A 14,387-nucleotide genomic window follows, 5' to 3' on the forward strand; every position below is an offset into this window, starting at 1 on the left:
TACTTGAAAGGTTATCACGCAGAGGTGGGCTAGGATCTCTTCTCAATCCTCCCAGAGTGCATGACACGGAATAACGGGCTCAAGTTAAAGGAAGCCAGATTCCAGCTGGACATCAGGAAAAACTTCTTGACTGTTAGAGCAGTACGACAATGGAATCAGTTACCTAGGGAGGTTGTGGGCTCTCCCACACTAGAGGCATTCAAGAGGCAGCTGGACAGCCATCTGTCAGGTATGCTTTAAGGTAGATTCCTGCAGTGAGCAGGGGGTTGGACTCGATAGCCTTATAACCCCTTCCAACTCTTCTATTCTATGATTCTATGAAATTTGGTATTTCAAATTCTGTATTTCTTATGTCCTAGGATTGAGGTTTTGGCCACTAAATATGGCAAGTAAAAAACTGAGAAGAGCAGGTTTGCCACAGGATCTTTGCGAGAGACTAAGTCGACATCAGATCACTACTTGTCAGGTGAGACTCATGTGATAGGGACATAAAGTCTTGTAATGTTAGAGGACACATGGTATGAACAAGACCATCCCTAAAAGTATGGTGACTGAGCATATACAGAACCAAAAAAGGCATTTTAAGAAATTGCTTTTAAATTTGTGAAGTTTATTCAGCCATTTTCTACTCTTCATGCCCTCAGATTTGTTTTTGATTATTGTGTTTCAGGACTTCTTATGTCTTTCGCTACTGGAGCTAATGAAAGTGACTGGACAGAGTTACTGGAATGTGCAGAAACTTGTTCGTACAGTCAGCCAGTCCTGTGCTCCCAGAATGCAAACTGTAAGTATTCATTTGCAAAGCAGGATAGGAAAGAACTAATTGTTATCACTGCCTGCTTGGTATGTCTACTGTGGCAAACACCAGATATGCATTGAAAGCTTATCTCCTTATAGGAAAGAAGTAAAGTCTTTTGTGTTGGCAGTTTTGCTCTTGAGGATGTTTGTACTAGCAAATACATGCTTACAATATCATTAAGAAATAGCAAAAAATATAATGCTTCTGTAGAGAAATAATGTTACTTTGCAATAAGAGAAGAAAATGAGAGAAAATAGGTAATTAAAGTTTCTCCTTCTCCCTAGGAACAGAAACTGACATTGGGACAATTAAAACGGTCTACTATATTTGCAGTTAATAGGCTATTCATCACTACTACCATCCCACCCACCCCAAAGTAATAAAATGAACTGAAGAAACTTTAATGTTGCTAGAAACGAGACTGAGTTGAGAAGTAAATATTATAGGAAGACCTTGGCTGCAGGGAAGGGCATTTCTGGATAATATAGCATTATATTTAGTGCTTACTTGGAGCCTTTGTTTTAATCTGTTTTCCTGTTAATTATGAAAAAACAATGCCTCAGCAACACTAAAAGGCTCTGGTATGATTATTCTGTAACTGGAATTGGACTAACTATGGAGTCTAACTCATGACAGCTGTGAACAGCTTTATTTTCAAAGTATCTGCAGAACTGCCGCAGAGTGCAACTGAGGGTACAATGCGTTCTCTCGCTCTCTAGGCCAGATGGCAACAGACCCCTCAACACCTGGAAAAGCTCTACTGAATGACACAGTGAAGATGTCATGGAGGTGGAGAAGAAATCCTTCTTTGCCACCTTCACCAATACAGAACCTGTGCTGGATTGGTACGAGACACGCAACACAGATTGAATAGCCTGAGAAAGTCTGGCACAATTTGGAAAGACAGATACCCAGTCATAAAAAGACGCTGAAAATGCTGAAAAGCATATGCTAAGAGTGTGGATTAGCCTTCCACAATCTGATGACCTCCAGGTATTTCAGACTAGAGTTTAAGTCCAAAACATCAGTAGGGCGCCGACATGTTGGGGACCAGTGGTGAGGACAGTATCAGCAAAAATGAACACTTTTGACAAGTTTAGGGTTGCTGTGTACTGAAAGTTGAACACTTCTCTTGTGGAGGCTGGTGGAATGTCACCAACACACATCCAAAAAGCATTCAATAACTTCAGAACACAATAATGAACACAAATTCAATAATTTACTTGTAATTATTGGTCAAAAATGTATGCTATTGTAAGAATATAATCTCTGATTCAATGCTATTAAGTAAGTATCATTTTATTCCAAGAAAGAAATCAGGGTGGTGTACATTTCCCCCCTCTTCTTATCCTTGCAACAGTCCTGTTGAGATGGGTTAGTCTAAGAGATGGTGACTGAAGTGCATCCAGTGATATTTATTTATTTATTTATTACATTTATATACCACCCCATAGCTGAAGCTCTCTGGGCGGTTTACAAAAGTTAAAAACAGTAAACATTAAAAATATACAAAATTTAATAGCGTTTTGAACCTGCGTCTTCCTGCTCCTAGTCCAGCATTCTGTTGACTAGACCATGCAGGTGGTAACAGTGGCTGGTAATATTTCTTCTACCTGTTTTGGCAGAAAGAAACCTTAAATTTAGCCATCAAAATGAACTTTCACTGTGCAGTCATTGCTGATTTATTGCATAACCCCAAACGGGTATCAGCCATCTTGGAAAATGGCAGTTACAGAATTCATGCACCAGAATGAGAATGGCTTCTCAAGTTAAATGTATTCCTATATGAGTCTGAAAGAAATACAAAAAAGATTCTTTGCACATCTATTTTTTTCCGAGGTTCTGTGGCAAGTCCTGGACTAATTGTGATTTGTAACCACTCAGGCTTCATCATTCCCTAGAGAGTAATGTGTCTAAAAGACTGATGCCCTTAGAGTATTAGAATAGGATTAATTCTGATTAGTTTTAAAAAGATGCCGAAGAGGATTCAATTATCTTTTTACAAAAATTACTGCAAGTTTGGAGACACACTTGATTCTATGAGAGATCTAAGAAATTGTATTTATTTAGTTTATGTAGTGGGTATTTGATTATTTAGCCACAAGTATTAATAAATCATAATTTATAAATCAAGTTTTGCATGTTGTCAAAAAGCGAGAAAAAGTTATTTAATATGTAGGAGGATATTTTGGGTTAGATTAAACATATGCATACAAGTTCCCTAATAGCAAATGTTTCCTTGTAATGAAATTTCTTAGAGCATCAGAGACATGAAGAGCCCTGTAGTTTAGTGTCATAGTGTTTTACATAAGTTTTTAAAGCCTTAAAAAAATAATCATGCACCCCCTCCCCTGTCAACTAACTTCTTGAGGCAAAGCAAAATGTATTCAGAAAAGAGTATCCAAGTGTCCTCTAGCTACCTTTTGTTCAGTTTAAACATTGTGTTATATTTCTTTATAAAAGCTTCGGAATTTTTCATAGAAAACTCAATAAACCTTCTAATGAACCCAGACATTTTGGAAAATCTAACGGAACAAGCCAGTTTTTTCTTAGTCTGGGGTTTCATTGTGTGTGTTTTCCAGCTGTACTTAACCACAAGGATAATATTTTCTTCTGAAGTGGTAATTTGCAAATCATGCGTTGCATATTGTCCAAAAGACGAAAAATGATTTTAAAATACTTTTGTAAGCTTGTAAAGTTGAAGACCGTAGCATAAAAATGTTTATAGACATTACAGTCTTTAATATTATTTGTGGTCTTGGGTTTGGTCAGAAGTTTGGGGAAAATGTTATTAAAGGACGGGAAAGGCCTACATGGTCTTTTTTTTTTTTTTTTTTGCAAGCAAGCACTAAGCAATTTTTCTTTGGCAAGAAACAAATACCAGACATTTTTCTTACCAGTTAAATGAAACATCTTTTTCTAATTGATCTTGGTTATTTATTTATTCATTTATTACATTTCTATACCGCCCAATAGCCTGAGCTCTCTGGGCGGTTCACAAAAATTAAAAACATTCAAAGTATAAAACAACAGGATAAAACCATAATATAAAATACAATATAAAAGCTCAACCAGATAAAAACAGCAGCAATGCAAAATTACAAATTATTTATTTGTAATTGTAGGTTTATGAAATGAAAATGAAAAGAACCATCAATCCTTCATCAGCATTCTTGCCAACAACACTGGAAGATCTGGATAAAATATTGCATGGCGGAATTGCCTGTGGATCTCTTACAGAGGTAAAAAAAGAAAGGACATGTTGCTGAACATATCTGCTTCCATTTATATAACAGAACATGGAAGAGATTTTTTTTGTTTTATATATTGAAAGGAGTTAATATTTAAATGTTTTAAAATGTGAGGTGTTCAACTTTTTAATAAAATAATAATGAGCTCATTTTGGATCTGAATGATGATTAACAACAAAGTGTGCTGTATTCTTGCTCAATAATAGTGGTAAATCAAAAGATAATATACTCCCATCACTGCTTTTGTGAAATTTTACACATAGAGAATGGGTGAAGTGACAGTGTTTCTCTGTTTTCTACAGTATGTGCTTTACTGACAAAGTTTCAAATGCAGGATGAATTGGTTGTCTTTGAGGCAAAAAGAATCGATAGATTTTCTTTGGGGATGTTTAGAGTTCGTTTCACTATAGGAAGTTCTATAGGAAGTGGACTGCTGATTCTTTTGTGCGACCTTGTCTACATTTAAATAATGTTGTTGTTGTTTTTGCTTTTGAGCTAAAGTTAAAATTGGAAGGTAACCTGGAGATCATCTAGTCCAACCCACCTGTTCATTGCAAGTTCTACAATGCAGGATGCAGCTACAGCATCCCTGATAGATGGCAGTCCAGTCTCTGTTTAAATATTTCCACTAAAGGAGAACCCACCGTCCCCTGAGGCAATCTGATACATAGCTGAACAGCACTTGCTATTAGGAAGTTTCTCCTAATATTTAGGCGAAATGTGCTTCCCCGCATTTCTACCCATTGGTTCTCATTCTGCCTTCATCACAGAACAGTTCTGTTCCATCTTCTGCATGACAGCCTTTCAAATATTTGAAGACCGCTGTCATGTTTCCTGTTAATCTTCTCTTCTCCAAGCTAAACATACCCAGCTCTTTCAATAGTTCTTGATAGGACATGGGTTTCCAGACCCTCACTATTCTGGTCGGTCTTCTCTGGATGCGCTTCAGTTGTCAATGTCCTTCTTAAAATGTGTTGCCCAGAACTAAACACAGTATCCCAATTGCAGCCTGACTAATGTACAGAGTAGAACTGCTATTTCTTGCATCCTGGACACTATGATTCTGTTAATGCAGCCTAAAACTGCATTAGCTTTTTTTGCAGCTGGATTACACCAGTGATTCATATTCAGTTTATGATCCACTAAGACATTTTGGTCCTTTTCACATGTATTGCTGCCAAGTCAGGTTTCCCTCATCCTATATTTATCTTTACGTTTATCTCTCTTGAATTTTATCTTGTCAGTTTTGTCCCAGTGTTCTAGCCTGTCGAGTTCCTGTTGAGTCTTGATCCCGTCTTCTATGGTGTTGGCTTTTTCTCCTAATTTTGTATCAATTGCAAATTTGATAAACTGCCACTCATCCAGGTCATTTATGAAATGTTGAATAGCACAGGGCATAGGGCAGAGTCCAATGGCACAACATTTGGACCCTCCCTCCAGGAGGATACTGAGTTATTAATGAGTGCTCATTGGGCAAGTTCTCATCATGCTAAGCCACCCTGAAAATAAGCCACCATGGATTGGTTGTTCACTTGCTAACCTGAGAGGCGATCAAATGCTCTGTGGCTTTCTGTTGCTTGTTTCCCTCTCAGTCCTCCTGCTGGCTCCAACAGGTATCCTAGGGACCTTTGTCACAGAACTTCTTGTTTCCTTGTTCTCTACCTCAGCACCATTTCTGCAATTAATCTGCAGGATTTGCTGTCTACCTAGGGAAACTCTCCCTCCCCTACTTGCATCAATTGCCAAATGAAATTAATTTTCTAAGCCCTTATGAATACAGAAATGTGTTTGCAAACTTTTTTGGGGGGTGATCGCAGAAGTTTGCTATTCAGCCCAGCATAGCTCTCTTGTCAACCTCCTTGATAATTTCATTCTCCTCTACTGCTCACATATTACCAATTATACCTGCCTGAAATGCTGCCAGCCACTTTTGGCTCCCCCCAGCTTTGTGTTTGTCGCTTCTCTCCACTGGTCTCTGTGGTTAGTTGTCAGATATACATATGGGTTACAGAGCATGGGGGGGGCGGGCGGGGCGGGTAAATATGCACACATTTCATGGCAGAGCGGTAAATTGGAGGGGGACATTACGCAAATTTCATAGTCGCTGTCTTTCAAATGTGCACACTTGTGCAAGATCGAAAAAGAAAAAGAAAGTTGTGAATGCATTTGGGGCACTCTCTGGTATACTTCTTAATTTTAGGAGAACTAGGCAGAGGGCACTGAGATGGTATGAAGGAGAATGGTGGCAGCACTAGTGAGATCCCAAGGAGTGGCAGGTTTTCTCTGCTGTTGCTGGGTGGCACTCTAGCCATTCCCAGCAACCCACAATAAAGCTGCCAGGTCATTGTTCCACTTAATAGTAGTACATTCAACTTTTTTTTTTTTAAAAAAAAATTGTCTACTTTTTAATGTTTACTATTTTTAACTGTTGTAAACTGCCCAGAGAGCTTCGGCTATGGGGTGGTATATAAATACAATAAATAAATAAATAAATTCAACTCACATTTTATCATCTTATGGGAAACCTTGTCAAATGCAGTGCTGAAAACAAGATATGCTATGTTCAAGGCATTCCCATGGACATAATTGTAAGTTACCAAGGTAGTAACTCCCCCACAAAAAGGAGATAAACTTGGTCTGGCATGACTTCTGACAAATCAATGTTGCCTCCTAGGAGTCAATGCATTATTATTATTTTTAGATGCTCACAGACCATTCACTTAATTGGCTCTAGAATTTTGCGAGATACTAATGGCAGGCTGACTGGCCTGTAGTTTCCTGGATCTACCTTTCCCCCCTTGTTAACAAGAGGGAATGAAATCATTCCATAGCTTTCATTTACAGTCTTGTAGATACTTCCTGGGAGTAAGTTCCATTTAATTCAGCCTGAATTCAATAGGACTTAATTCTGAGTAGATAGGCATAGGATTTTGCTGTAAGACTCCTTTATAAGCACCCCTATTGAGACAATTTATTTGATAGGAAGCAGTTCATGTGAGCTAAGCTTCTAAAAAGTTACTAATTTTTCTAGTTTAAACTTTTTAAATGGCTATTTGTGAGATACTTCATCTTTCCCGCTTTCCGTCTTAAGACTGTAACCAAATGCAGTCTCTATGGCTTTAACATCAACCACTCCACCCCCTTCTTTGCTTACCCTTTCTCTGATGAAGAATTCTAAAGAATGTGAAAAGTTGCACATTTTGTGACCTTGGTGTTGGCCTAGTCAAGGTAGTGCCCTAATAGGGATTTAGATTTTGTTCTTTTAGTTGACACAGTTACCCTCACTTTTCATGTGGCTGGAGGAAGATGATTTTATACCCCTTGAGGCTGAGACTTTATTCTCTGAGGGTTCTCCCCACCACCACCCCTAGATAGAACTGCCCAATTTGGCACCCATTGACCTTTTTTTTTTTTTAACCTTGTACACTGTCAGAAATAATCTCACTTCGTCATTATAAAAACTGTTTAGTTTCTCTTTACTTCTGTTTTCACTTACTAAGGAATCTGTGTTTGGCCTAAGGTTGGAGCAGTTTTGAGAAAACAGCTGGATTTTATATTTTCAAAAATGGGGCATCTACCATTGTTCTTTTGTTCTTCCCAGAAACCCTTGGGAAGGTCCCAGGTGTACACTGAAACCATCTCTGTGCCTGGTAGAGCCAAATTTGAATGTCTGTAACCTTCGCTCACTTTCTATCTTAAGACAGTAACCCACGGATGTAATACTTCTCCCCAGTTGTTGTTTTTAAATGTTGTTTGCTTTTGTTTACAAACTTGCCTAAAGAACCTGAATGCTTTCACAGTATTTGGGAGCCTAATAAAGGTATTATGCTAATACAAACTTTAGCATTTTCCTTTTGGATTTTTGTTTTGTTTTGGCCAACCTTAGCTTTTCATAAAACAATGTGCCATAGATACGCTCTTCTCCGATGTCAATTAACAATTTTTCCTTTTATGAAATTGTAGTGAACAAGCACTAAGCTTTTCTTCCTAGAATGTTATAAAATAATAATGTTGAGGAATAGATGGAGAAAATGTTATGTCAGAATTCAGGCAATGTTTGAAGAATTTATGCCTGAGCAGAACACATTATCGTGCTCTTGTGTCTACACAGCTTTTGCATTCTGATGTTAAGGTTTCTTGTGTGTATTTTTGAATGAGAATCATACAGGAAAAAGTATATTAGAACTGGCACAATGTTTGCTATAAACAATTATATGTGTTGTGGTATTTGCTGTACGTCGCTGCAGTTTATTTCTTTGTTATGAAGCTGAAACTTGCAGATGAGCAGACCCTTAATACAGTGCTCTATCTTGATTGAACATGGCCTCAGTTGAGTTTATTTCCTACTTTGGCTATATATCCTAAAACACAGCTAATGCATAGGTTGCACTTTTACCTCAAGGGAAGAGTGTTTTAATCCCTACTTTTGTGGCTGTGCTTTTAACTAAATCCTTTTTAAAAAATGTGAACGTTCTTTCTTCTTATGTTATCCAACAATGATGGTGGTTGGAAAGTTGGAACTCAAATACAGAAGCCATTTAAAGTAAAGATTTCAGTGGTAACCCCCTACTGCCAGATCTTGTGCTTGTTCACTCAGAGCCAGGAAACTGTGCTGGCACTGACCCTTTTTTTCCAAGCCACTATTGAGGTTTAAACTGGGAACAGAATTGTAAGTAACTTTTTGTGGTCAATCAACGCACGTCTTGAAAATAATGTAGTATTAAGTGAAAAAAGAAAAGTGCCTCTTTCCAAACAGGAAAATTTGAATGCTGTTATCATAGTGAGGTCTCTATTACATGGGTGGACACCTGATTTCAAGTTAAAATTGGAATAAGATGAACCCAATGAATTTTCAATGGCTTTTGGAATAAAATAGTTCTGAAGAGTCAGCATTTTCATTCCACCACCAATTACACACACAAAAAAGGGCATGATCAGCCAAAGATAAGTATGTTTAAGTCCCATTAATCTTGGTAGGAGGGAGTTGTGCCCATGTTCCCCAGCAACTGATGTACATACGCATACTGCCTCTGATACTGGAAGTAGCATGTATGGCCATCAGGACTAGTAGCCATTGATAGTTCCAGGTAAATTGGTTGAAAGCTTTGTTAAAGATAAAATTAATAAGTATATAGAAGGACAAACTCTGCTGAAAACGTATCAGCATAGCTTCCGCAGAGGTAAGTCTTGTCTCACTAACTTTGTATAGTTCTTTGAGGGTGTCAATAAACATGTAGACAGGGGTGATCCAGTAGACGCTGTCTACTTTTTTGGCAACGTTTTTGACAAAGTCCCTCACCAAAGACTCCTGAGCAAACTGAATAGTACCAACTTCAAGTATAACCTGATGGGATCTGAGCTAGCAGTGACAAACCAATAAAGAGATCTTAGGGTTGTGGTGGACAGCTCAATGAAAATGTTGACCAAGTGTGCAGCTGCTGTAAAAAAGGCAAACTTCCTATTAGGTATAATTAAGAAAAGACTTCGGAATGAAACTGCCAGTATTATACTGCCTTATATAAATCTATAGTGCAACCACAATTAGAATACTGTGTAGAGTGCTGGTAACTGTATTTTTTTTTAAAAAAAGATATTGTAGGACTGGAAAAGGTCCAGAAAAGGGCAATTAAAATGATCAAGGGGCTGGAGTAACTCTGCTATGAAGAAAGGTTACAAGAAAGGTTTAGCTTGGAAAAAAGACAAATAAGGGGAGTTATGACAGAGGAGAATAAAATTATGCATGGTGTGGAGAATGTTGATAGGGAGACATTTTCCTCCCTCTCTCATAATACTAGAACCTGGGGTCATTGCATAAAAGTGATTGGTGGGAGATTCCACAGAGATTAATGGAAGTACTTCTTCACACAGTGCATAGTTAAACTATGGAAATTGATTCCACAAGACCTAGTGATGGCAACCAATTTGGATGGCTTTAGAAGGGGGTTAGGCAAGTTCCTGGTGGAGAAGGCTATCAATGGCTACTAATCCTGATGCCTTTGTGCTATCTCCAGTATTACAGGCAGTAAGCCCATGTACATCAGTTGCTGGGGAACATGGGTGAGAGGGTGCTGTTGCACTCATGTCCTGCTTGTGGGTTTCTTGTTGACAGCTGGTTTGACTACTGTGTGAACATAATGCTGGACTCTTGGTCTGATCCAGCTCCCTTCTTATAGCTTTCTCCTCCAGGAATTTGTCCAACCCTCTTTCAAAGCCTTCTGAATTGGTGAACATCACTAGGTCTTGTGTTAGCGAATTCCATAGTTTAACTGTGTGCTTTGTGGAAAGTATTTCCTTTCATCTATCCTGAATCTCCCACCAATCAGCTTCATGGGATGACCCTGGATTCTATCCTTCAAATTTCTTACATCTGTTTTAAATGCAAAGAGATATCCTTAATACATACAGTTATAAATTGGGCAGCAATGTTTAATTTGCGAAGTATTTTGTGTTTCTTGAGGGGGTGGAAACATAGCCCCCCTTCTAAAAATGCTTTAATACTCTAGCAAAGTATAGGGGCAGTGGTACATTGGCTAAGCAAGGTAAATCTCTCCCAAAATGAATATTTAATTTTGTTGCCCTGTATAAGATCGTTAGTTTTTCTCTAGAGCATGTTTAATGATTAGAAGTTGTACCTTTAATGTAAGCTCCAGTTTCTCATTCTCATCATGTTGAGATGCATTGCTATAAGTTGCATGAAGTTGCAAATGAATGGCAGTCTCTAGACTAAAGTGGGTTTTTTTAAAGCAAAGATTTTGTTTCTATAGAGTAAACATGACACTATTTCATATGTGTATTTTTCTTATTAGATAACCGGCCCATCAGGTTGTGGCAAAACTCAGTTTTGTATTATGATGAGCTTGCTGGCCACTTTGCCCTCCAGCATGGGAGGATTGGATGGGGCTGTTATATACATTGATACCGAGTCTGCATTCAGTGCTGAAAGGTAAGATTTGCACAAAATTTTTATTTTCAGTTTTATATGGCATTTTTCAGTAGCTAAATCCTGTCGTTTCTTCCTGTATAATATTGCCAGGATTCGACCATTTTTGTCTGTCTCTTCTGCCAAGACTCTTGTTCACGCACTGGTTATCTCTCGGTTGGACTACTGCAACCTTCTTCTCTCTGGCCTTCCTTCGTCTCACATCAGTCCGCTGGTCTCTGTCCACCACTCTGCCGCCAAGATCATCTTCTTGGCCCGCCGCTCTGACCATGTCACTCCACTTCTGAAATCTCTTCATTGGCTTCCAATTCACTCCAGAATCCAATATAAACTTCTCCTGTTGACCTTCAAAGCTTTTCACGGTCTAGCTCCTGCCTATCTCTCCTCTCTCATCTCACACTATTGCCCCGCTCGTGCTCTCCGCTCCTCTGATGCCATGCTTCTCGCCTGCCCAAGGGCCTCTACTTCCCTTACTCGGCTTCGTCCTTTTTCTTCTGCTACCCCTTACGCCTGGAACGCTCTTCCAGAACACTTGAGAACTACAAACTCAATCACAGCTTTTAAAACTCAGCTAAAAACTTTTCTTTTCCCTATAGCTTTTAAATATTGAGTTTGTTCTGACCCTATACTGTCAGCTTCACCCTACCCGGTGCCTGTTTACACTTCCCTGTGCCTGTTTGCATTCTCTTTCCCTCCTTATTGTTTACTACAACTTTATTAGATTGTAAGCCTATGCGGCAGGGTCTTGCTATTTACTGTGTAATCTGTACAGCACCATGTACATTGATGGTGCTATATAAATAAATAATAATAATAATAATAATAATAATAATAATAATGATATATGTCTACAGTTTAAAGTTAGTTAATCAAGCACCTCGGTGTCCTTGTTGAGAAGAAATAAGGACCCAGTACAACCCCCCACCCCCGCCCTCCAGCATTTGCAAGCTCCAAACACTCAGTTCAGATTATTCATGGTCCATAAGCAGTGCATCAGCCTCCAGTGCTGCTTTGGGTGGCAGGAGGGAAAGGTACAATAGCTTGCAAGCCTGAGGCACTCTGGGGTGACTGAAAATACCAGATGCTGGGGTTCAGGGATGCCTAGGTTTTTCTGGAGCTTGGCTGCCCATGCCATTGCTGTAAGGGAGAAATTTTGACACAGTATATCTGTGAAATGCCACCCATGGCTTCAATCCTCATCCTGTTGAAGTTAATGGTGAAAGCTTCAGAGGCATTCAGAATGTTCTCATTTCCAGCCTTCTGAAATAATAATGGGTATCATTGCTGCTATATGTCTACTGATGCTTATATATTATATTCCTAATTTCTCTTGTTTTGCATTTAAGATAATTAAGAAATACTTGGTAGAAGAGGTTGATTGTGGGTTTAGTTAGTTTAGGCATCTAAAATATCTTCAGAAATCACATGTAATACAACAAGATGTATAATCCAGCTCAACAGTCTACCCTCCAATAGTTTTAATGAAGTTGGATTGCAACCAGCGTATGTTAGTCCCCGTTCTCCACTGCCTCTTCTTGTTACCTTCACTTATTTTTATTTTCTCTTTCTTCCAATTGGACTTTCTTTTAGGGTTGCAGGAATGCTCTGGTGCTTGCCTTGAAAGAGGTTAAGCCTTTGTGAGCATTCCAATCAAATGCTTGCAAAAACTGGAGGGCTTTGCAAACGTTCAGAGTGGATGCTCACAAAGGTCTAAAGGTGATCACAAAACAGCTGCTTCCACTGCCTTCTCTTTTCCCTTCGCCAAGACTCAGATGCATGTGGAAAGCAAAAGCAGTGGTGGAGATGATGGTGAATACTCCTAGAGCCCTAGAAGAGTGTCTTTTCTGTCTATGTGTCTCAGAATCCCTGGAAGGAAATGGACACTATAAACATCATTCTTCTTGAGGAGAGGTTTTTTGTTTTAGTTGCAGGCTGCTTCTGCTACCTGCTCTTTCTCCTTATCACAATCCTTTTTGCAAGCATTTGAGCACGGGTGAAATACCCCTACTTGAATCCTCATGACACCCATATTTCTTTTCCCAGTTTGTACGTATGGTTCCTCTTTAGCTAATGAAGAAGGAAGCAAGAACTCACCCCTGTTCTCTGCAACAAATATATAACTTAATAGTTAGCGCCTTGTGCCAAATAAAACGGAATCCTTCTGGAGTTGCCCATGCCTTCTGTGTTGATGAGGAAGCTCCCATTAGTGCTTCCATCACAAGTGCTACCCTTGGGAATCAGTGCAGTCTGCTGCCCATGAATTGTGCAAATGGGCCTTTTTGGGTATTAAAGGGAATCAGGTTGTAATTCAGGAGAGCAGATCTAAGTTCCCAAGACACGCACATCACAGGAGCTATAGCAAAGACTTCTCTTTTGTTCAGAGGCAAGTAGGGCAGAGTTGTCTGGCTGGATTGCATTTACTCACAGAGGATGCTGTTGTAGTCCTATCAAGCTGTGCCTATTCTACATCAGTGTCTATTTACCTTGGCGTGCGCAAGCTTTTTGGCCCCAAGTGCCACATCTGGTGTTGACTGGGGGCCAGGGGCCACATGACTGCCTGTGTGCACCCCCACGCACCCCACTCCCCACCCCCACACATACACAGCTCAGCCTCCCCTCCCCTCCCTGCCTGTTGAGTTCTAGGGAATTGCTGGATGGAAGTGGTGGAGATGAAAGTCTCCCTCATCCCCTAACTATCTCCGACACTGGAACACTGTTTCCCCTGCTGCAGTCCAGCTGACCAGTTTCAGAGGAAAGTGTGTGGGGTCCTGCTGGCTTCACAGGCCGTAGGTTATGCAACCCTGTCATTGCTGTATTGTGCTTTGTGTTGTTGTTTTTCTTTCGTGTTCAGTAATTCCGAGGATGAATTTGGAAGTTTGGAAAAAATGACTGTATTTGGACTCATATTCTCTCTCAGTGGCATGTTTTTGGGCTCTCAACAGGCTTATTGAGATAGCACAGCACCGCTTCCCTCATTATTTTGCCACAGAAGAAAAGCTGCTTTCAATGCCCAGCAGCATTCATCTCTATCGGGAACTCACCTGTGACAATGTACTTAAAAGGTAAGACTTCTTTGTTGGGTGCAACAAGATATTTGATGTGTAAAACAGTCTGTACGGAATACGCAAAGATTGCACAGAAGAATATCTTAGAGCTCTGCATTATTTTCTACATTGTTTTTTCCTTGAAGAAGGGCTGCTGCTGTAAACTTGTTAGGACTTTTTGTTTTTTAAATACAAGGATGTTTGTACCTTCAAGAATATTTAAGTTTTACTATTTTAAGATGTTACCATGTGCCTTATGTACAGAAAACGTAGCAACATCAAGGCTTTTATTTGTTAGGGCAGCATTTTTGTAGGCTTCTCTGCTAGTGGATAAACACATGGCATTTGTCTTG

At 39.4% G+C, this 14,387-nt stretch overlaps 1 protein-coding gene across 4 annotated transcripts in view; it reads left to right on the top strand.

Moving 5' to 3' along the window:
* Nucleotides 1–382: 382 nt before the first annotated feature.
* The window catches only part of RAD51B (RAD51 paralog B), a 369,395-nt gene continuing 355,390 nt past the window's right edge, over nt 383–14,387 (top strand). For 3 of the 4 annotated variants that reach the window (XM_063118844.1, XM_063118845.1, XM_063118847.1), the window contains exons 1-5: nt 383–466; nt 671–784; nt 3,925–4,041; nt 10,857–10,993; nt 13,933–14,052. In XM_063118844.1, the coding sequence (XP_062974914.1) occupies nt 383–466; nt 671–784; nt 3,925–4,041; nt 10,857–10,993; nt 13,933–14,052 (572 nt within the window). Of the gene's footprint in view, nt 467–670; nt 785–3,924; nt 4,042–8,585; nt 8,720–10,856; nt 10,994–13,932; nt 14,053–14,387 lie in introns of those variants that run through there. The other variant, XM_063118848.1, reaches the window with a different exon arrangement.

Source organism: Elgaria multicarinata, chromosome 2, assembly GCF_023053635.1.
Source record: "Elgaria multicarinata webbii isolate HBS135686 ecotype San Diego chromosome 2, rElgMul1.1.pri, whole genome shotgun sequence".
NCBI classification, from domain to species: domain Eukaryota; kingdom Metazoa; phylum Chordata; class Lepidosauria; order Squamata; family Anguidae; genus Elgaria; species Elgaria multicarinata.